Raw genomic sequence first — 22,609 nt, 5'->3', positions numbered from 1 at the left:
AATAAATTAAAAGATAAAAAAGATAAATTATTAATGAACATTAAGAACATAGAGATATGCGATGTAATCAAGTTTAATTCACAAAAATACACAAATCACATAAATGACAGTTTTCAAATCTTAAAGAATAAAAATTAAAAAATATAATAAAATTTGATAAAATACATATATCACCTAAAAAACCTTAGCTTTGAAAGTGAAATGTAACTATAATATTTCTATGCTTCGTTCACTCTTTGTCTTGATTTGTCTCTTTCTTTCTCTTGAAAGGAAAATTAAAAAGGAAAAGTAAATGAATGAAAGAAACGACTTTGCTGGTAGTGAATGGAGGATAAGAAAATGGGTTCTTTGTGGAGCTAAGGTTTATTTGGGGTTGATATTTGGACGTTTGTTTGGGGCTAATGGTTGGTAGGGGAATTGAGAAAATTGTCATCCTCAAGGTGAAGATAAGAGAAAGAAAATAAGAGTTCATGTTTGGATGTTGATGGGTTTTGGTGGAATAAAAGGATAATAGATTTTTGATGGGTTGTGATAGGCATAGTTTTAAAAGGCGTGTCTAGGCATAAGGTGGCACAACGCAAAGCTCCAACGTCTCGTCTTACTCTAGGCGTTGCCTAGGTGTGGAAGGCGTGCGCCCCTTTGGCCAAGCATAAAGATCCAAAAAGGCGCAGTTCTATATTTCTTCTTCTTCCTTCTTCTTCTTTTCCTTGGTCAATTGACTTCTAGCCCTAATCTAGACATTTTTTTTGTTTTTGTTTCACCAACAAAACGCAGAATTTTGGACTAGTTTATTTTTAAAGAAAAAACATGTCCCAAAACCATGTTGTTTTGCACGATGTTTTTTCTTTTAAAATAAACCAATTCAAAACGTTGCATTTTGCTGGTGAAATAAAAACAAACGAAAATGCCCAAATCAAGGCTAGAAGTGGGTCGTGAGATCATGAAGAGAAAAAGAAGAAGAAGTGTTTTTTTAATAGTTGAGCTTTTAAAAAACACAAAAGACCCAAAATTAAGGCTCAATAGAGAGTAGATATTTAAAAAATGACAGAAAAAAAGAACCAAAGAAGAAGAAGAGAGGCGCATACCTCGTGGTTGGCGTTGGCGCCCACTAAGTCTCTTTTGGGCATTTAAATTTGTATTCTAATATTTTTATTTAATTAATTTATTTATCTATTATTTAATTATTATGATAATGAAATTGTCAAAAAGAACTATTTTTTATCTAATTGTTATATTTTTAATGTATTTTTATATTTTTATTTAATTAATTAATTTATCTATTATTTATTTATTATGATAATGAAATTGTGAAATACGAAACTACTTATTTATCTAATTGTTATTTTCTTTTTCTTTTTTTTATGTATTTTTATATATTTATTTAATTAATTAATTTATCTATTATTTATTTGTTATGATAATGAAATTATGAAAGATAGAAACTACTTATTTATCTATTTATTTATGATGAATTATCTATTTATTTATTATAATGAATTATCTATTTATTTATGATAATGATTTATCTATATATTATGGTTATGAAATGAATACATTATTTAATGTTTTTATTTTATTTATTTATCTATTTATTATGATAAATGAAACAATCATAATGCTTAGTTTTTAAGCTTAGATTTGTTTTATGTTTTTGGTTAATTAGATTGAAATTTTGGATAATATTTGATGATATATGCGCTTAGACAAATGAACAGTTATTAAATTTAATTATATTATATAAAATTATATATGTAAAATAGGTGCCTTAAGCGCTCCAAGAGGATTTTGCGCCTTGGTGCGCATTAAGTATTTTAAAACTATGGTGACGATTTGTGATAACAAAGGAAGGAGAAAGAAAAAAAGGTTGATTATTAGAGTTAGGGTTTGCTTTCAAAATTTGTCTCTTCCAAAAGGGAAAAAAAAAAAACATACTTGTTTAGGGTAAATGTTAGGGTGTCTAATTTTTCTCTTGATTTTTTTTTTTTAAAATCCAATCCATGTGAAATTTGTTGTCTTGATTTTTTTTCTTTAAATCCAATCCATGTGGAATTTGTTGGATGGTGACATACTATGACCCATGTCATTATCTTAGATGGAGAGCTTACTTAAAGCTTGCTCACGTGTCATTTCCAAATTGGTGATACAAATGGAAGTGTTAAGGGTATTTTTGAAAGTTTGTCCAATTTACTATCATAGTGCATGAATGATGATTTTTTTTGCCCCAAGATTCATCGAATCTAAAAAGCAAAAAGCAAAGTTCTTAAAAGTTATTTTCTTTTAGGCTTGTATGACTGCATAATTCTCCCTTATTCTTTTTTCACTTTTCATGGAAAATAATCAAGATATAAAAATAGTAATTGACAGAAAATAACATCAAAATGATTGGACATTTGGCATTTTGCACTAACTCTACTCAGTAGATCAAATGCTAATTAACTAAATAACTAAAGGGTTACATGTGGCATACAAGAGTGCAAAAATCAAGCCCTCTTGGTTGTTCCCGCGAATGTGAAAATATATTTACACAAAATCAACTTATTCTCCAAAAATCAAGCACATGAGGGCTTTTCCCTATGTAATTTTCTGTAGAAATAATCATATTTGAGCTTTTTCCATGCAATAAACAAAACCTCAGCCGATTTTTCTTTTCCAAAAACCAAAGTGCTGCAGAATTCAAATCATAAAAGACCTTTAACAAAAGAGAGAAAAAGTTAAAAAGAGTTATAAGGAACGACCTATTTTTGAGCTAAATCAGAACCTTATCCTTCTTCCATCGGAATCTCTTTCCATTCCAATTTCTAAAAAATCATTATAATTTATATATTAAAAAGAAAAAGGAAGAATTCATGATGATTTTTCAAACAAATTTACACAATTTTTTTTATTCAAAGTCTTTGGTGATATCTTAAACAATTTTACAGACTTCGAGAACTCGCGACATTTCAGTAAAACTTGTTGGAATGTTGGAAAAATAAAAATATCCGTCTATCTAAGAAAGAAAGTACCGTAAGAATTTGTTATTTAATTAACTTCATGTTCCTTTTCAGAATTGACATTAAGACGTTAATCTTTATGAAGAAACCATTAATAAAAACATTTAAATTATCTCTTGATTGTCACTAACCTGTACAAGTTTGTCCCGTCTCGCCTTTGGCTTTCTCTAAAAATCCACTCCGACGAGTAATTACGCGCCTGTTAGAGAAATATCCTCCTTTTTTTTTCAAGGCGCAGGTCATATGCGGACCCCACCATCAATTTAAACCTTGCTCCATGAATATCGAACATTTTCATATTCGAGGAATTCAAACCTTATTCTATTATTGCATTGAATATCTAACGCTTTTTATATTCAACCAGGACCATTCCATAAATTTATGCCAAAACAGTGTCAACCTTAAACTAGTTATTGCACAGAACAGTGTCAAAAGTAAAATACTCCTATTAGTATTGCCCACCTGCGTTGAAAGGCAGCTTGAGTGAATGATTCCCAATTAAATAACCACTTCCCAATTAAATAATCATAATCATCCGGAAAAATGCTTACCTTTGGACTTGAAACACCCAACTTCCTTTGACATGGAGACCAGGGATAAAGAGAGGGCTTACAGGGTAACTCACGGGCGACCAACCTTTGATAGAGAGGAAAGAGGTGGGATCAGACTGGGAGAACACATGAATCAATCTGTTCACCAGGCGCACACAAGAAGCTAGAAATTTTAGTAGAAACTCGGGGTTCAAATATAATCACAGTAGATCTGATGATCACAAAGATAAATGAAAACCGTGATAGGAAATTGGAAAGAGTCCACTCCACTATACAGTAATAATCATACAATTAGTACAGCTTAGAGTCAGTAATAATGTCAGTCAATATCTCTGCCCCCATCACTTTCTTTTTACTTTTTTCACCTCTTTATGCAGTGGCTTTATGCTAATTGTGGTCGATGGCTTTCAATTACAAGGGGTAGCCACATCTTCTCACATCCCTTGTGAAAAAAGGATGTCTGAGAGCTTCCCTTGCTTTAAGCCGCTCCGCTGGGTCATATCTTAGCAGCCCTTGCAAGAGATCAATCAGATCACCAGCAGAGTGATCCACATGCTGCATTACAAGGTTCTGCATGCAACAATTCAAATTATAATGAGGCCCAAAATATCCCTTGCATCTTACATACAAATCAAACAGTTAGAAAATAGAAAATAGAAAATAGAAAATAAAAATGATATGGCTCAGAAGCAACAGCCCCCAGTATACATTTCAAAATGTCTACAAACAGATCAATATCCATCTTTCCTGATGGAAATTAAGCACATATGTTGGGGATGCAAAAGATTATACTGGTATATATTCAGCATGGACCCATGCACATGATCATGCATGCTCACATGTGCAGGTGTTTAAGAGATAAGGGGTTCACCCAATTTGAACCATCGTTTCAACATTATATCGCCCAAGTCAGCAAAGCATGGATCAACAATGACCACAATGGAAGCAATGAAGAAGCAGCAGAAGCACCATTCCCTATCTGTGAAACAATTGGTTATAGAAAAAAAAAAAAGGCTCTTTTGCAACAGTGAGTTTTAAGCCATCAAACAACCTCAACAATGACACAAATCTTAAGGGGCATGCCAACTAGTTAAATTGGTAAGTAATTCGATGCTTAATTTCCCAATATTCTGCAAGAACTGCCTATGATGTATTAACACTTGAACCAATCTGAACTACCCTCATCAGACAACTCCATGTGGGAATGGCTATAGGCAAATGTTGCATGGCACTGACACAGTGCATTTCTATAAATACTACATGGATAAGCCAATGTTAGAAAGATCCAGAAAAGTAAGAGAGAAACATGGCAAAATAAAAATACATATTACATTACATCATACATAGAAAGAATATAAGTGCTATTAGTTTCTCTAAATTTCAATGGTAACAATTCTATAAATCAGTAAGAAGCAGCTCGATCTATTATATATCTATTTGTATCGATTAATTGTTTTTCTTAGCTTTTTAAATTTTTTTTCCTCATATACTCTTTTTCTATCTTGAAGCAAAATAAGCCATAGCATTTTACAATTGGTATTGGTTCACATACACACCTGAACCCAATATTAGTTTCCTGTGACATTAACAGACATTTAAAATCAAGAAGTCCCCATGTTGAACCATAGTTGTGAAAGGCGTGTTTCAGGCACGCCTAGGCTCAAGGTGGCCAGACACGAACCATCAGCGCCTCACCTTACTCCAGGTGAGGCCTGTTGAAGGAAGCGCAGCTTAGGTGCGCAAGGCGCTCGCATTCCGCCAGGTGCAAAGCCCCAAAAAGGCACTCTTTTTCTTCTCCCTTCTCTCTTCTTCTTCTTCTTCTTCTTCTGTTCTTCTTCATCCACTGACCTCGAACGAGTTGCAGAGGCGGCGCAGAGAATCCTAATCTGGGCCCTTTTTTTTTTAATTGGCTCAAAACGCAGCATTTTGAGCTGCAGCTTATTTTAAAGAAAAAAAAAGGCCACAACATTTTGGCCCCTTCCTCTTTAAAACATCTGCAGCCCAAAATGCTGCATTTTGGCCCAACAAAAAAAAAGGAAAGGGCCCAGCCCAGAATGGTTTTGACCCAACAATTTTTTTTTAAAAAAAGGTCCAGCCCAGATTAAGGCTTAAAAAAAGGGGCCCAACCAGTTTTGACCCAACAAAAATTTGAAAAAAAAAAAAGGCCCAACCCAGATTAGGGCTCCCGTCTCATGCGTACAGAAGAAGACGACGAAGAAGAAGAGGAAGAAGCCACTGAGTAGAGGAAGAAGAGAAGAAGAAGAAGCAGCTGCGTACCTTTCCAGATGTACTATATAAAATTATATATGTAAACTAAAATGCACCTCATTTCATTAAAGCCCGCGCCTTAGTTGAGTCTTGCGCCTTAGGCTCCAAAAGAACTTTGCGTCTTGGTGCGCCTCGAGCCTTTTAAAACTATGTGTCGAACAGTGTTAGATATCAACTTTTACCCAAGGTATAGAAAAATTTTGGAACAGTTCAAGAATTGAGCCAAGTTCAATCTCTTAGATTCAAACTTGGGTAGAAGCAACCACCAGACACAGCAGATCCCAAATTGCATCCAGACCCTCTTAGTTACTGGGTTGAAAAACTTATCAGAGAACTAGAGCAATAAATAGACAAGAGTAAAGAAATGATCACAGAAGCAGTACAAGCATCATACACAATGTACTTTCATGCTATTCTGGTTCCAGCATAATACAAATTAATGTCCATGTTGCTTCAACAGAAAAAATTTCTGCAAAATAGCATGTACTAAGAAAGAATGCAAGAAAAATATATGAATTATCACAAAATAATATGGGTACTAAAAAAACCCAAGGAGAAGAAGCAATCACACAGCAAGCAAATCTGCAACATGTCATTTTATCTAAAAACGATTAAAGGATAACTTGGGTGAAATTTTAAACATTTGATTCAACAAATAATATGATGAGATATAATTTACACAAAACAATTACCTGAAGACGGGGCAATTTCCAAACTGCTCTCATGCTTTCTCTAGAGGTTGCACCCTCGGGCCAATCTAATCGTGCACCTCTCCTGAAATATTTCTCAGCACGGCGGCTGCATAGGGATCAGAAAAGGTGTAAGAAAATTGCCAATGTAGAAGCAGTGAAAGAATGCACAAAAAAGGAACAACCGACAAACTCTATCTTACTCAGCTCTCAGCACCATATGTTGGGGCAGAGGTCCCAACACCCTCTCCATCATTGCAAGATGTTCCAAGTTCTCATGTGTTTGGAAAAGGGCCTCCCCCTGTCAGTGAGTAAAAGAGAAGAAATATAACCTCAAATCCAAACATCACAATCAAGAATAGAAACATCCAACAATCAATATTCAGACTCATAGTCATATTCCCTGGTTTAAGGTTTGAAATCTTATGATCGAAGCAACAGCACCTAAGAATAGTTTTAATTAGCAAAGATTGGCATTACCAAAATAGTTAATCTGATCTAATGTAAACATAATTGATCTAGAAGTCCAGATTATAATTAACTCCCCATCGATGATTTTGATCTGGAAGTACAGGGATGGCAGGTAGAACTCAGAATTACTTACTGAGCAAAGTTCAATAAGTATGCATCCTACACTCCATAGATCACAAGGGTAGTTCCATCCAAGGCCTGCAGTAAACAGAACAATATTCATCATCTAAACTATTAATATCAAAATACCAACTACCGAGTCTAATGGGGAGTTAACAATTACCCAAAATAACCTCTGGTGCACGGTAATGTCTTGTTGACACCACATAGTTGTGATCCTGGTGTTCAAATGTTGTACTCCCAAAATCAATGAGCTTAATGGCGCTTGACTTAGGCAGATTCTTGAAATAGGAACCATCTTTAATAGTCCGCGATAGAAACTAAATTGCAGAGGAAAGAGTTCAAATAAATAAATGGTAAATAAAATAAAATTAAAAACAGTAATAAAAATCAGAACCTTGAGAAATTTACTGGTTATTGGGATCAAAAACATTTAACATGGTTTAAGAAAACATCCAACTCAATATAAAGATGAAAGGAAAGGTTACTGTCTTTTTTTTCCAACCTAAAGTTGTTCAATAGTCACACATGTGAACATACACAAAATCATCAATGAAACTATGGATATAAACAATAGCATTTTTTTTTAATGTCGCAATACAAACTTATAATCTGGCACTTTGATGTAATCTGAAGAAACAAGAAGAATATTTTCTGGCTTCAGATCAGTGTGGATAAGGCGTAAATCATGCATAACTGCAAGGATAACAAAGTGATGTGAATCAGTGGATCAGATGTGGGGTTTACTATTAAATTCACCATGCTAGTTCAAACAATAGTGTTTCATGTTTTAAACAAATGTTGAAAGAAGACATGAAATTTAGTAAACATCAATGCCCAGATTCTTGGTATCATTTAAAAATCATTTAAGCATCAAGGGACTGCAATATAGATAGAATGGTGCAAGAATTGTCCACACACATGCTACAGACTCCAAAAGTTGTCTGCCAAGCTCCCGAACAAGATCAATAGGAAAAGAACGGTAGCTGTTTTTGCGGAGAAAATCGTATAAGCTTGGTCCAAGCTTCTCAAAGACCTGCTCAAACCATTTAAATCCATCCGCAAGTTTTTAACTCACAGAATATTTAGGCACAAAACAACATGGATTGCCCCTTCAAATGAATCAAATCACAAGTACCAATAAATACTTACAATACAAATATGATTACGATAGTCAAACCAATTCCGTATTTGCACACAACTGCAAAGAATGAAACGACTTATACCAAAAAACACTTCAAACTTCTACAACCAAGAACAGAACACAAAGAGACAGAGAGTCCGTACCGAGTGCCTCCAACATCATGCCTGGCAAGCTTCTGTAGCACATCAATTTCAATCATTGCAGCTTCACGGTACTTATGTATTGAACGAACAATTTTAATTGCCACAACTTCTTTCTTGTCATTGTCAAAGCATTCCAGCACTTGCCCAAATGTCCCTACAAGAAGTCAGATCTAATTGGTATGTTAAAACATAAAGATCATGTATACAAGGAAGAAGAAGATGACAACAAATAAAAAGGGGAGCATTAAAAAGATCACAAGAAAACCAACCTTCACCCATCTTGCTGATAATCCTGTCTGCAATCATAAAGGTAAACATTGGTATCAGTCACACCAAGTTATGAATGAATATTAGGTCAAACAAGAACAGAAGATAGCAGGTCGTTGAAAGAATGAAGCCATCTGCAAATAAATGATTTATATAAATTATCATCACTCAAATCTTGCTTGCTTATAGATGTAAGATCAAATAGAACAGTGTGAACACAAATGGTTCAATGGTTGCCAATCCAAACTCCTTTTAACAATCCTTGTTAGGGTCCTCCCCCCATCCTCCCACCAAAAAAAGCTACTCTATAAAGATAAACAATTTTCCGCTGAATTATGAGGCGCTCAATGGCTTCACTCATGGATCAACAGATCAAAAGCAAACAAAATCTCAAACACTCTCTTTTGTTTACCAACGATTTTGGTGGAACAAAGAGGGTTCATCAACTAAGCCAATTTTTATGCACCAAGAAACTTGTAACCTACCACCCATATACAACCAAACCCAATGTAATCGGCAGATGAAACTAAAAGTACAGGCTTCATTGCAAAACCCAAAATTCAAAACAAAAATTCAAACTAAAGTAGTAGTTAGAGATTACATCTCGGAGTTAAATTTTCTCCAATGGCAAAAATATAATGGCCGTCCTTATCATCAGGCCTCCAAGGCGGTGATCCATTGCGAGTGACTCCCTTGTAGAAAAGAGACGAGTAGGGGTAGTTAGACACAAACTCCTGACTGCAATACATCCCCGGAACAACCTGCACAACATGAAGATTCACAAGCAAAGGCAAAGAAACAACCTGATTCTCGTCAATCAAATACATTTTCTAAAAATTAGGAAAAAAATCTCAAAAGTACAAATTTCACATACGATTCTTTGTGAAAATAAAGAAAATCTCGAAATCCAACCAAAAATAGAACATCGAATCTCAAATCAGAACAAACCTTGGGAGGGGGAAGGGGAGGAGGCATGTCCCAGGTCAAGCGAGGACGTTTCCTCGGGCGTTTGTCCATGTTCTTGTGTGGAAATTCTGTGATCCTCTGTGTCTCCATTTTTCTCAGATTCGAAGAAAACGCATTTGCAAAGAGGAAATATTACGAGTTGGAGAAGATTTGGAGGTGAGAATTGAAAGTGGAATGGGGAATTCGGAAGAAATTGATGGAAACATAGGGATCCTGAAACCCTAATCCGAAGCAGATCTGATGATAATCTGGGAAGGAGATAACCAGAGTCAGGTGAGGAGAACCCAATGTGTGGTTATTGCAACCGTGGTTAGAAGGCGGGGCCTTGAATTTAATCGTGGATTCAACAACGTGAAAGAGGTGGGCCCCACTTGCTCTCATAGAAGACAGCTGCGTGTCCACATTCATGATCTAGTGCTTGGGCCCTGGCTTAGTGTTTCCGTTTTGAATTTGGGTTGAGCTTGTCGAAATCGAGGATTTCAGGTCCAACTTGAATTCCAATTTCTGGCTCTCCGGCCCATCCATGAGTTGTAGTCTCCTATAAGAAAACCTTGATAAATAAATATTTAATAAAAAATTAATGAATTACTTTAGAACAAAATAAAAAACAAAAATTCATAATGATTAAATATTTTTTTATAACTTCTATAAGTTTGTTTTTTCTTTGTACTTATATTAAACTCAATGTTGTCCTTAATTTTTTGCGATGCATACATTGCATCTAGTGTTTTTTTTTTCATATTGTAACAAGTATTCATTTAAGGTTACTACTAGTTGAAATACCTCTTTTGAAGAAACAATTAGTAAATACAACTATCTGGATCATGAGGATCATCAATAATCCTATTCATTACCCCTTCAATAATCTTTTCATCATTACAAGATTTCATTGCTATATAATTCCCAATACGATAATTTAAAAGATGCTCAACATCTATAACATTCCTATATTGTAAACTAACAATGGTTTCACACGATCCAAGAATGTGTTCGTCTTTGCTAACCGATGGTTTATAAATCATATCTTTATCTAATCAAATCTTGTAATATTGAAAATAGTTTGTAGTTATTGTCTTCACATCAAAGTCCCAAGTCATATTAGCGAAGTTGATAACATTGAATATGTTAATCTTTTCAAGATTTATTACTCCACTCCTAACTCATAGACCTCCAAGATGTTAGAATAAAAACAAAATTGATAATGAATTTTGAGTGCTCAAATAACACAACTTCACATGGTTGAATCTTTGGTGTTGTATTAAGAGGCGAGAAAAATAATTCTACTCTTCTCAAGCCGCAATAATCTTTTGGATGGGTTGAGCGATTGTTTACTTCAAGAAAACATCTCTATCATTCATTTTCTTGTCAAATCAACCAACAAATGCTTGAAAAAGTAAACTAAGATTGCTCTATAGTGGCAACAAAGATTGTTTACTTTAAGAAAACATCTCTATCACCCACACTCTCTTGTTTGCTCTATAGTGGCAACTAAGATTGCACATGTTCACATCTAAAGCATTTAGGATTACCATACTGACCAATAAACTAAAGGGGTGCTTTGTGGAAATAATTTCCATTGCAACAAACAACAATAATAATTCTCTCGTTACCTTCTTGCATCCTTGCAATTGCTTTGTAGCAAACAAATATTTTTCTAATCAATAAAATATCCATGTTTAATCTATATTGTAAATATCCTTCAAATGAAATTGGTATAGTTTAGTTTGTATTTTCAATAAAACATTGTCAATGTTCTATATAACAACTTATCCAGTTTCACTTAATCGTTGTTAACACTTTATTTTATGTCTCAATATGAAATGATCTAGTTAGTCACAAGAGAAGCTAAATTTTGAATCATTTAGGCAAAAACTCTTTTGCTTTGGTTTGGATTATTTCTTTAGCCCTTTTCACTTTCTCTTGATATCGAAGAAACCACTCATAGAATGTCTATTATAACTTTGGGTATTTTGTTGGTTTTTCTGCTTAACATTGCTATTTTTCATCTCACCTCACAAGATTTTTTAAGAGTGTTTGATATGGTTGATTGGCTAATGGACACATGGAACTTTTGTTGAACCCATTGTTGCAAATCCCGTTTACTATAATAGGTATGTTCCCTTTTGTACTTAGACTCCTTTCAAATGAGACGCCATGAAGGAACAAGATATGAAATTGTAAAGATTTGAAGTTTAATAGTCTAAAACTATTGTAATGATTCTCCTATGTACTTAAACATCTTATCTCCTACTTTAAACATTTGATGATTTAGTAGGACATTAAGTTTTAGTGATCCTTTAGGATATTAATAAGTTTTTATACCATATATCTTTTTTTTTTACGAGTCTTTTTAATCCTTTCTTTTTTCACAGTATATAAATATTTAGGCAAGAAATCTTCTAAAATGAAAATCATAAAGATAAATTAAGCTAAAGATAAATTAAACCAAAGAAAAATCCAATCAAGAAGAATGAGAACATCTCAAAGAAAATATCAATAAAGACCTTTCGTCAAATTTTTTTTGTAAGGTTATTAATGCATTAGGAATATGCATTTTATTTTTACTTATGCACCTAAGATCATCAAAGTATTAAATTATTTTACTCTTTATTTTTATTTTTATTTTTTTATGAATTGGATGAATTCATGTTTTTATTAAAATCGTGAATCTAATAATTCATAAATTTGTTTTTAAGAGTTTTCAAAATCGAATACAAGTTATTAGAGATTCTAAGCCTCGAACTAAGGTATTATATGCACTTTATAATGTGACGGATTGAGTAGAAGAGAACTAATTAAGGTGGTTGGGTAATGATAACCCTAACAACTAGTAGTCAATTGACCGATTGAACCTAGATTGTGTTTAACAATTATGAGTTTTCAATTCTTATTTAAAGACTTCAACTTCTTGTATTAATGGGAAAAGAGCTCTAAATCATTATTGAATGTTATTAAGTACTGGGAAGTGTTCTAAAAATGCACTTATATTTCATTTATGTGTACCATTCAATCTTAATTTTATTTGTATTTCATTATGTCAAATTATAAACAAAAATTTTTATTTTTATCAAATTTTTTATTATAGGTTTAGTGAAGTGGATACAAGTGTGGGGGTATCAATTGAAAGTTGCTAAGTATAAGGTATCAGGTGGGGAGTTCAAAAGCGAGACATCTTTTAAGAAAATTTATAACTATAAAGTAGTTAATATAAAACTTAAAGACTTGATTTGGAAGTCTTAGTACAATAAAATCTCAAGTTTGACTCAAATCCTTAAAAAGAAAAAGAAAAAAAATTAGGTGTAAGAAAAAGAATATGAATCGGTCATGAATCAAAATGAAAATAAAAATATTTTGAAAATAAGATATAAATATAAAGATGTAGAGAAAAGTTTTAACTCATTTCAAGAAAATATAATTTTATAATCTCATGTAAAAAAGAAAAAAGTTTTTACTTTAAATAAAATAAAAAATTAATCTTACAACTATTAAATCTAGAAAAAGTAACAAAAATTAATCATAAATTGTTCCATTAAAAAAAGACATTTTTTATTATTATTTAATATGGATATATTAAGTGAGGGTATTTTGGGCATAAAAAATAGACAAGCTTATGGGACATAAAAAATTAATCATATAAAACTCCAGTTATCGTCTTCACCGTCTCGGGAAACCCTAGTTCGTCAGTTGTAAACAGGTGCTGCTGCTGCTCTCTCTTTCTCTCTCGGTCTCTCTCCGACATCTGATTTTACGTTTACAACTAATTTTATATCTGATGTGTATTGTGAATTGTTTTTACAGGTAGAGTTTTAGCCTTTTAGGTAACATTTGGTGGCCAATGGCTCCTTCGAAAGGTATGTATGTAGCCATTCTCATCCTGTGGAATGCGTGTGTGTATCAGATTATTACCATTTTTGTGTTCGTGATGCGATTTTCTTGATTTCGAGTTGTTGTTTTTTTTTTTGGGGGGGGGGGGGAAACCTTGACTGGTTCTCGGAAATAATGAGTGAAAAACAAGGGTTTATTTTTATTTTATAACAGAGGAGAGCCAATTTCATAAAAAATTGGGAGTATCATGTAATTTTTAGCAGAAGCGCTTTGCATGTTGTTTGGGTCTTCCTTGGAAAATGCTTCGTCGCAAATTTTAGTTGAGGGTATATGAATGATGTATCAGCTCATCACATTTCCATTACATTTTCATTGTTTAGTTAGTGAGGAATAAGGTTCAATACCATTATTTAAATTAAAATTTTCAAAAAAAGATTTAAGATAGCCTTAATGGAAAAGAAAGATTTTTTTATTTTTTTTATAAAAAAAACTTATGCATTTATTAGAAATCTTCAGGCATGATCAAGGAACTGATTATCTATCTAAGCTTCTCTGGCAACTCCCTTGTCCACAAAGAAAGTATCGGTTCTCAATTTTGCAAATGATTTATATCATAATGTGTGCTGTGCACAGCAGCAAGTAAGATTGGTTTTGATTTCAAAATTGGAACATGGGAAGATTAGTTTTGATTTCAAAATTGGAACATGGGACTTGAATTAAGTTAAAGGTCCTAATGATTTAATGGAATATATGATCCAAGACAGAGAAAATAAGCGTGGACTGTGGAGTGTCGCTAAGCCTGTGCAGTTGTGGTTTAAGGCTTTGTTTTGTTGAGTTGAGTTGGAGTGTGAAGGAAATAAAATCAAACTGCAGATTTCGGCTGCTACCATTCTATGGGAGAGGAGCAGTTTCGAACTTTAATAGAAGTCACAGGTTACCTTTTGCAGAGCAACATAGAGAATGAGAGGTTCAGGGTTTATTAAACTGTTCTGCTATTGAGAAAGGTGAATGGGAAGGAAGGAAGGAAGGAAGGAATGACACTTAGTTTTTGAGAAAATCACTTGATCAGTCACAATTTTTCCTTGAAAAGCTTTCTTGATATTACTCAATGTCATTATTCATGGAAATGTGAAAGACAGATATTTCCTTAACAAATCAAAGAATTTCTTGGTAATTCCTCAAGACCCATTAGGTCTTTTTCTAGCATCTGGGTCTGAATTCTATTTAAAGGCCTGCTATAGATCTTAACCTGTGTAGTGTGGTTAGTTACAGCATGGAAAGCAAACTTTAGTTGGTATTATGATTATTAAATAGTCGTTTGAAATAACTATAATGAGTGTCTGATTGCATGACCTGCATATCATTGGTCTACTCGCTATTATATAACTTTAGTGTCCATGTTTTTTGGTAAATAATGATGGTCTGATCCATTTGTTTACTCAGTTGTAAGCCAATGCCATGCAATCTCTTTCTTCTCTGGAGTTAACTCATTTTCTTAGCACCTCTTTACTTTGCCTAGAAAATACCTGGTATTGATGTTGTTGGACTTTGTTACATCCATCAAAAAATGTTGTTGGACTTTGTTACTAGGCTTAGGGTGATTTTTTCTCAATGCAGTTGAATCCACAAAAAAGACTGACCCAAAAGCCCAGGCCCAAAAGGCTGCCAAGACAGTGAAATCAGGTGGAGGGACTTTTAAGAAGAAAGCCAAGAAAATACGAACATCAGTTACATTTCACCGGCCAAGGACACTGAAGAAGGAAAGAAGTCCCAAGTACCCTCGCATTAGTGCCCCTCCCAGGAACAAGCTTGACCAGTACCAGATCCTCAAATATCCCCTCACAACTGAGTCTGCAATGAAGAAAATTGAAGACAACAACACTCTTGTCTTCATTGTTGACATCCGTGCTGACAAAAAGAAGATAAAGGATGCAATGAAGAAAATGTATGACATTCAGACCAAGAAAGTGAATACCTTGATCAGGTAAAGACTTCATTTTGAATCTTCTCAGCAGTTCAATTGATATTATTGGCTTTTTTTTTTCAGTTGCAACAATTTATATGATTATCATTTTTTGTTGGCATATTCTTTTTACTTCTTCCTATATTATTTGATGCATCCTGGTTGATGTGCTTTTAACTCTAAATCCAAATTCTTCTGAGGAATTTTTTTCTTCTCTGTTTTCTTTTTCCTTGTTTGATTTGATGTGTTTGAAGTATCAAATCTGGATTCATTTGATGAGTAACTGTTTTCGCCTTTCCTCATATTTTGTGATTTGTGGACAATATCAAAATTTTCATTTGAGAAAAATTTCAGCTCTTTTGTTATTTTTAAAAATCATACATACATCATGTTTAGGACAAGTAGTTAGTTGCACAGCAAACGACTGCATTTGAAGACACTGTATGAAAATAGTTTATCATGATCTCTTGTTTTGCTGTATTCATCGTGGGAAAGGACTCTATTCCAAGAATACTTTGTGCCTTCAGATGATCTGCAAAAGAAAATGGAAGGGTTTAATTCTTTTGAAATCCATATACATCCCCGGAACTGAATCTACACAGCTCTTTAGATCATAGTGATGCATATTTCTAATTTTGTTCTGTAATTTTTCTTCTTGCTTTAGATGCAGCAGTCTAGCTTTCTTATATATATATATATATATATATCGAGTTGGTGGTGTTTTCTTTTTCCAGTTTTATACCTTTCCTAAATTTTGTTCTATATATCCTTTTGTCTTTTATTTCAGGCCTGATGGGACAAAGAAAGCATATGTTAGGTTGACGCCAGATTATGATGCTTTGGATGTGGCAAACAAGATTGGTATTATTTAAAATAGTAACCAACCTTTCTAGATTCAAATTATGTCTTTGCTTGAAGTATTTTATATTTTAATTACAATGTTGGTTGAGAACCTTGATCGGAGAGATGAGGCTATAATTACATAAATGGGTTTTGATTGAGTTGCATTTTAGCTGGATGTCTAAGCTGAACCATTGCCCCATTTTTTCTTTTGTTTGCATCCACACTTCTTTGATGAGGTGCCTGCTCAAATCTTGTCATTCTGGAAGAGACATCTATCCACCTTCCCTAGTGGATGGTAATGCAATTTGTATTAATGGGGTACTTAACCTGAACTGTGGAGAAATATCCAACTATGGAACCCATCCTACAAAAGCTTTCAAAAGAGTTGATTATTTGGGACCAGGTTTGTTTCTGCAGTGCTTCCAAGTTGAATCATGGTTTGAGCCAGACTTCCAAGTTGAATCATGGTTTGAGCCAGACTACCTTATGAGAATGTATAGCTAGTGGATTGTGATCAGCCATTCGTGTGGATGGATTCTTCTGGTGACCCAATTTTAGGAACTTATTATTGTTGAGCATTCTGACCTCAGGCCTTTACCAATTGTGTGCGGTGTTTGCCCGCCACTTCTTCTGGGTATCTTTTCAGCATGAGGATGGTCCTTGTCCTTGCTCGTTTGCCTGATCGGGCAAATAGGAAGTCCGACTCACTCCCCTTTAAACATGGGAAGAATTAGGGTGAAGGAAGACTATCAAATTATAGGAAATTATAGGAATTCAAGCAACAAATCTAGCTCAGCCAAATATATTGTTCTCAAGGTCATTTGATTCCTCCATATTGTTCAAAATGTTCTTACCATTGGAAAAATGATTTTTTGTTTTTTTTTTCAAAATTAGATTTAAAGAGAGTAGGCTCTTTTGTAGAAAAAGATCAATAAGGTAGTATTTTTTTTTTGTTCTGTTAAATAAAGACTTACAATCATACTAATATTAAATAACAAAAATAAATAATATTAAAAATATTATTTTATATAGTACATATCTAATTATTATACTAAAAAGTATTAAAAATTCGGATAATAATGATAATAATAGTGAAAGAAAGAGAAATAATAATAAAGAAAAAAAGAAAAGACAAAAAAAAAATAAAAAGATGTTTTCAATTTTTTATTTTTTGATGAAGAACCTCTTACTGATAATAAAGTTTTATATCCTCCACCTCAGGATGGCCCAAAGAATAAGTCTCCCTTAAATGTTGAATACAAAATCCCAATACCTGATAAATCTCATCGTGTTGGTCATGGTTTCTATCCCCTGTAACAAAGATATGAACTTTGCTTCTGATTTCAATCCAACTGGAACCTGGAACTCCCTTCATCCTCTTCTCCCGCATCTCCTTCCTTATCATTGACGCGCTCTGCCACCTACCAGCTGCAGAATGTGCGTTGGACAGCATCACATATGATGACACATCTTCAGGGTCCAAAGCCAGTATCTTTCTGGCTGCGAGCTCCCCCAATTCCATATTTGAATGGATCCGGCAGCCGCCAAGCAAGGCTTTCCAAAACCCAATTCCTGGAACAAAAGGCAGTTCATGAAGAAACTTCTCTGCTTCCTTGAAACGCCCAGAGCGTGAGAGTAAATCAACCATACACGCATGGTGCTCAGGCGTTAGCAGGCCGGGCTCCTCTACCCTTGCTTTGTTGAAATATGAATAGCCCTTGTCAACAAGACCGGAATGGTTGCAAGCCAATAATAGGCCGAGAAGAGTAACACTGTTAGGCCTTAGTCCTGTGTCCTGCATTTTCTCGAAGAAATCTATGGCTTCCATTCCTCTTCCATGGTTGGCGTAGCCACATATCAAAGCATTCCAAGAGACTATATTTTTCTTGGGAAGTGTATTAAAGACCAAGAGACTCTCTTCCATGCTTCCACATTTTGCGTAGAAGCTAACTAAAGAATTCCCAATAAACACATCAAACTTACCCAAGAACTTAACCGCAGAACCATGAAAGCTTCTGCCCATGCCAAGAGCTGCTATATTGGCAACTGCGCTAATAGCACAAGGAAAAGTACGCTCATTAGGCAGCATGCCTTCTCTCAGCATCACAATAAAAAGATTCACAGCCTCTTCGTTGTAGCCCATTTGGCTGTACCCACTAATCATTGCATTCCATGAAACTACATTTCTCTCAGGCATCCTCCGGAAAAGTGCAAGAGCATCATCAAACCTCTCTTTCTTCAGGTACCCACGTATTAAAGTTGTGTAAGAAACGACATTGGGCTCATGGGTATCTTCAAAAGCTTTCTGGGCTTCATTTATACTGGTCAACTTGGCATAAAAATCGACAACTGCACTACCCACAAACACATTCGATTCAAGGCCCATCTTAATTGCACAAGCATGGAGTTGCCTGCCTGAATTAAGGTCTTGCAGAGCAGTCGATGAGGGAATTACGGTACCAAAGCTGAACTGGTTAGGCTTGATATTCAACGCTAACATCCTTGAGAAGAAATAGATGGCCTCTTCATGATGATGATATCGAGCAAAGCAGCCAATTGTGGCTGTGGCCGACACCACGTCCCAGTTAGGCACTTCATCGAACAATTTACAAGCATCCCATAATGCCTTTGATGCAGAGTATGAGCAAACGATGTCTGGTTCAAGGATAGTGGTTCCTAGTTTGATGGCACGGCCATGAGCTCTCTGGCTTTCTTTGAATTGGTTGCAAGCTAAGGCGTGGGTTTCTCTTTGTGGCTTGAATTTAGCTAGAGAGTGCAAAGTCTTGTAAGCTATGGAGTGCATGATGCTATCACAGTAAAAATGGTTACGAGTCCTAGAAAAACATGGAGATTTCATGGAAAATCAATGCAGTAGATCAGATCCTAAACCTAAAGGTGGGTGTTGGGATGGCCTTGTTGAAACTTAAAATACTAAAGCCGTTTTATTTGGGCACATGAGATCACAGTGGCACGGACTCAACAAATTAAATAGGCTTTCGTCCTCTCTCAGAAATCAAATGAGGAAAAAACAATTACTTTTAGTTAGCAGGTTATACAAGAAATGGCAGCCCAGGAGGATGTGGCCGCATGAAAAACAGCCCAACTCACAAATTTAGAGATACGAGGAGGCCAAGGGAGACAGAAGAATATGGAGCTAATAACTGTATAAAGATTTTTGACATGGTGCATCCTATGCTATGAGAGTTTTGCTTTGTAACATTAATCACGCTAGTTTACATAACAAGAAAACCAGCAATGGATATACAAAAAATAAATATCCAATCAGGACCTAACTATCCCAATTACTAGTTACACCATCATCAATTAATATCCATATTTATAAACAAGGAGAAAAACCAGATGTTATACTATCCTTAGAGCCTTCTTCGCTTTCCAGCTGGGATATGATTTTGCATGAAATCACTATCAGTACCATCAGTACCATCAGATGATGGGCATCCTCTGTTCAGGAATGAGCCAGAACCATGTGCAGAGGAGGACATTGATGAAGAAGAGTTTTGAAAGTATCCATGAGAGATCTCCAAGTATGAAGTACTCGATGTGCAGTTCAAACTGACAATAGATTTCTGGTCAACTAAACCAGCAGCACCTTCTTCAATTGGAATGGGAATGGTTGGAATTTGCCAATTTTGCATTGGGGGAGGATTTTGCCATCTAGGAAGAGGTCCAGCCAGAAGTAGAGTCTGAAGCAATGGACCTGCTTCTATGACAGCCTTTAGGAGTCCTCCCTTCTGAGGCAGTGGCTTTCTCTTGACCAGATTGTCAATTACCATGGAAGCTCGATCAATCATGCCTGCTTCAGAAGAGACAATACCCACCGACATAGACCCCCCATAATCAAAAGCTTGTTTGGATGCTCCCAAAGTACCTGAATCAGCCATGTCTGTATTAGACAAGTCTTGAGTGGGGAGGATTGCGTCTAAAAGGCAATCTAGTGGGTATGGACGATAGGAATGGCAATCGTATGCCCCTGACAAATTATCAGATTTCTTGAAGCATGAGTTTGCTTTTGCGATTTCTGGAGGAAGAAGGCTTACAGGTTGGGCATGTGGAGGTGTTGGGTGGATTTTAACTGGCCCAGACGGCAAGCCGATGTTCAGTAGACTCTGCAATTGACCTCTTGCTTGATCTCTTTCTAGGTAAGCTATCTTTAAGAGCTGCAGTAGCTGCTTTATATTCTCCTCACTTCTCATCATCTCCTCTTTTGCTTCTGTTCTCGCCGATTCTAGCTCAAAGGTGGTGCAGAGAAGCTTGTGCTTCAGGTCAAGTATACCCTGTCATAAACGCAGATTATAAGACATCTCATGCAAACACAATGGTACGTGATTTCTAGAATGCAATCAAATATCTTGAATCAGATATATTGCTCTAAGCAGTCAAATACCGAATTAGTTTTATGATAAAGCAATAGATCACAGGCCTCCATCAACAATGACACCTTCTATTCTGTGCTCAACAAGAAGCTATTTTGGTGAGTAATGATTTCCCAGTTCACCCCTCCCAGATTTATTCATCACATAAAAGAGATTAAGTATTCAGGTCAATTGGGCTAAAAGAGAGGAGGAATAACTATTAGTCTTTTTTTTTTTTTTTTTTTAATTATTTTGCATCTTAGACAAATTGGTGAACATGTGAGCTGCAAATTCCGCAAAACCACCATCACAAAGCCCACTGGTTTTGAACAGGGAGAAACAAGCATACACCCTAGTCATGACTCCTGTACAAATTGTGAATCTGTGATTCTATGATTCTATATTCGATTTTTTGGCCTTTTGGAACCATTTTTCTTCATTTTCCTATTAAAGAAAGAAAAGTATATCCGCAATCTCAATAAAATATGAAGATATGTTTCAAAAGAAAGAATATTTTAACATTCTCTTAATAGTTGAAAAAGTAATTTCCAAATGGACAACACCTTTTCTCCTAAACACAAAAAATCTACAATATGAAGGTCTATCAGGATTGAAGAAATCTTTAAAACCCATTCAAGGGGCAAAAGAAACGTAAAAATTCCGGCAAAAGAGCGACTCAATTCCTCGTTAACTGGACAGCGAATTCTGAAAGAATCATAGAGGAATTGGACTATCTTATTATTACCGAGAAACCCAATCAGAATCCACCTTCCATGCATGACACATACAGCAGAGCACATCAAATTAAAGACAAAGAAAAATGATTAAAATTGCCAAAACCAAATGGCCAAGAAACCCAACTGGAAAGCATAGATGATGGAAAGAAAAAGTTAACTCACCTCTTGAGAAGCCCAAAGGGAAGCCATTCTCTCTCCCTTCACAAAGAATGATGATGGTGGGAGAAAAACTGAAGAGTTTTGAGCCGTTCACAGAGGCAAAGATTCTATAAAAGAAAGCGAGGATTTTCTAGAGAAATAACATTAATAGAACCCCACTTTCGAAGAAAATAAGGAATGTCAAACCCTTCCAAAAATAATTATTTGAAAGCAGAAAGAAAAGCAGAGTATTGCCTGACTCTGCCATTTCTTACTTGTAAGATATTAAAACCCATGAAAAACCCTCCGTACTTCTCGGGATTGTGTCTTCAGCTCATTGTCAGTACAGTTGTCATTTCCCTTGTTGTCAATCCAGTTACATTTCCATGAAAACGAACCATGGAGTAAACTGCGCAGGGAGAATGTTTTTCCCAACTACTTCTCGTTTTCTGTTTGACTTCGCCCTGTTTTCCGTTTTTTTTACTCAATGGAAGGTGACCCAGGATATGATGATTGAAATCTTTTGTACTATGGTTTGGATTCAAAAGTTTCAGAAAGTAAGATTGAATCTTAATGGAAATGATAAAAAAATTTTCACACCCTACCATGTCGGGGCCTTATGTGCACATATCTTTTCAAGGACTTCCACCCTTGACGCAACTTTGGCCAGCACAAACGGGCCGTTTCATTTGGAGAAAAGGAGAAAGGAAAAATGAGAAAAATGATGATGACAGAACAATATGTATGGCTTATCCATCAACCCAAACACGCGCTTTCTTTCATCATTAGATCTTTTCTGTCCTTTCATAATCCAAACCCTCGCCCCATGTTTTGGCTTTCATGTAAAGTACATAATAAATCTATAGTTGGCTTCATTTTCAATCGAAAAGCACATGCAGATGGTGGTAAAAGTCATCGCCATACCCATCCATGAATGGACGCGTGACACCTGCCCATATTACGACCGCATTGCTCTGTAAGCTTGATGTTGGACCTCTCCCTCAGAGACGCCACGTGTTGGTAGAGCCGCAGCTGAAGCGAATGAGAAGTGGTGTTTAACGGTTGGAATGCACTTAGTTTAGGCTGTTAACCACCGTTCAAATGGTCCTATTATTGAC

General features: G+C 35.2%; 3 protein-coding genes across 12 annotated transcripts; 1 reads left to right on the top strand and 2 right to left on the bottom strand.

Moving 5' to 3' along the window:
- Window positions 1-3,292: 3,292 nt before the first annotated feature.
- LOC117920431 (serine/threonine-protein kinase AFC1) lies at window positions 3,293-9,904 on the bottom strand. Of its 8 annotated transcripts, XR_004652245.1 has the most exons (14): window positions 9,595-9,904; window positions 9,248-9,449; window positions 8,649-8,675; window positions 8,380-8,533; window positions 8,245-8,293; window positions 8,014-8,128; window positions 7,697-7,788; window positions 7,256-7,412; window positions 7,106-7,170; window positions 6,705-6,802; window positions 6,505-6,610; window positions 3,910-4,114; window positions 3,545-3,682; window positions 3,293-3,455 (listed from the first exon to the last, which is right to left on the bottom strand). XR_004652245.1 is itself a non-coding variant. In XM_034837954.1 (13 exons), exons 1-12 carry the CDS (start codon window positions 9,700-9,702, stop codon window positions 3,956-3,958), a joined length of 1,332 nt encoding a protein of 443 aa, XP_034693845.1. In that variant the 5' UTR covers window positions 9,703-9,904; the 3' UTR covers window positions 3,293-3,682; window positions 3,910-3,955. The 8 variants fall into 8 exon arrangements, 7 of the variants coding, with proteins under 7 accessions (XP_034693845.1, XP_034693844.1, XP_034693846.1 ...); XM_034837954.1 differs by having other exon boundaries at window positions 3,293-3,682; XM_034837957.1 differs by lacking the exons at window positions 3,293-3,455; window positions 3,545-3,682 and adding an exon at window positions 4,416-4,523 and having other exon boundaries at window positions 4,025-4,114.
- A 3,356-nt stretch (window positions 9,905-13,260) lies between these two features.
- Window positions 13,261-16,418, top strand: LOC117919631 (60S ribosomal protein L23a-like). Its single transcript, XM_034836838.1, has 4 exons — window positions 13,261-13,306; window positions 13,411-13,463; window positions 15,055-15,421; window positions 16,188-16,418. Exons 2-4 carry the CDS (start codon window positions 13,448-13,450, stop codon window positions 16,270-16,272), a joined length of 468 nt encoding a protein of 155 aa, XP_034692729.1. The 5' UTR covers window positions 13,261-13,306; window positions 13,411-13,447; the 3' UTR covers window positions 16,273-16,418.
- A 964-nt stretch (window positions 16,419-17,382) lies between these two features.
- Window positions 17,383-22,160, bottom strand: LOC117919930 (pentatricopeptide repeat-containing protein At5g42450, mitochondrial). 3 transcript variants are annotated; one of them, XM_034837241.1, is made up of 3 exons: window positions 21,516-22,160; window positions 20,302-20,538; window positions 17,383-20,132 (listed from the first exon to the last, which is right to left on the bottom strand). In XM_034837241.1, exon 3 carries the CDS (start codon window positions 19,098-19,100, stop codon window positions 17,430-17,432), a length of 1,671 nt encoding a protein of 556 aa, XP_034693132.1. In that variant the 5' UTR covers window positions 19,101-20,132; window positions 20,302-20,538; window positions 21,516-22,160; the 3' UTR covers window positions 17,383-17,429. The 3 variants fall into 3 exon arrangements, with proteins under 3 accessions (XP_034693132.1, XP_034693130.1, XP_034693131.1); XM_034837239.1 differs by having other exon boundaries at window positions 17,383-20,538; window positions 21,516-21,670; window positions 21,767-22,160; XM_034837240.1 differs by lacking the exon at window positions 21,516-22,160 and adding an exon at window positions 20,649-21,072 and having other exon boundaries at window positions 17,383-20,538.
- Window positions 22,161-22,609: the final 449 nt, after the last annotated feature.

This window comes from Vitis riparia, chromosome 8, assembly GCF_004353265.1.
Source record: "Vitis riparia cultivar Riparia Gloire de Montpellier isolate 1030 chromosome 8, EGFV_Vit.rip_1.0, whole genome shotgun sequence".
Classification (NCBI taxonomy): Eukaryota; Viridiplantae; Streptophyta; class Magnoliopsida; order Vitales; family Vitaceae; genus Vitis; species Vitis riparia.
Note: the sequence above shows the minus strand (reverse complement) of the source record. Positions and strands in the feature narration are given on the sequence as shown.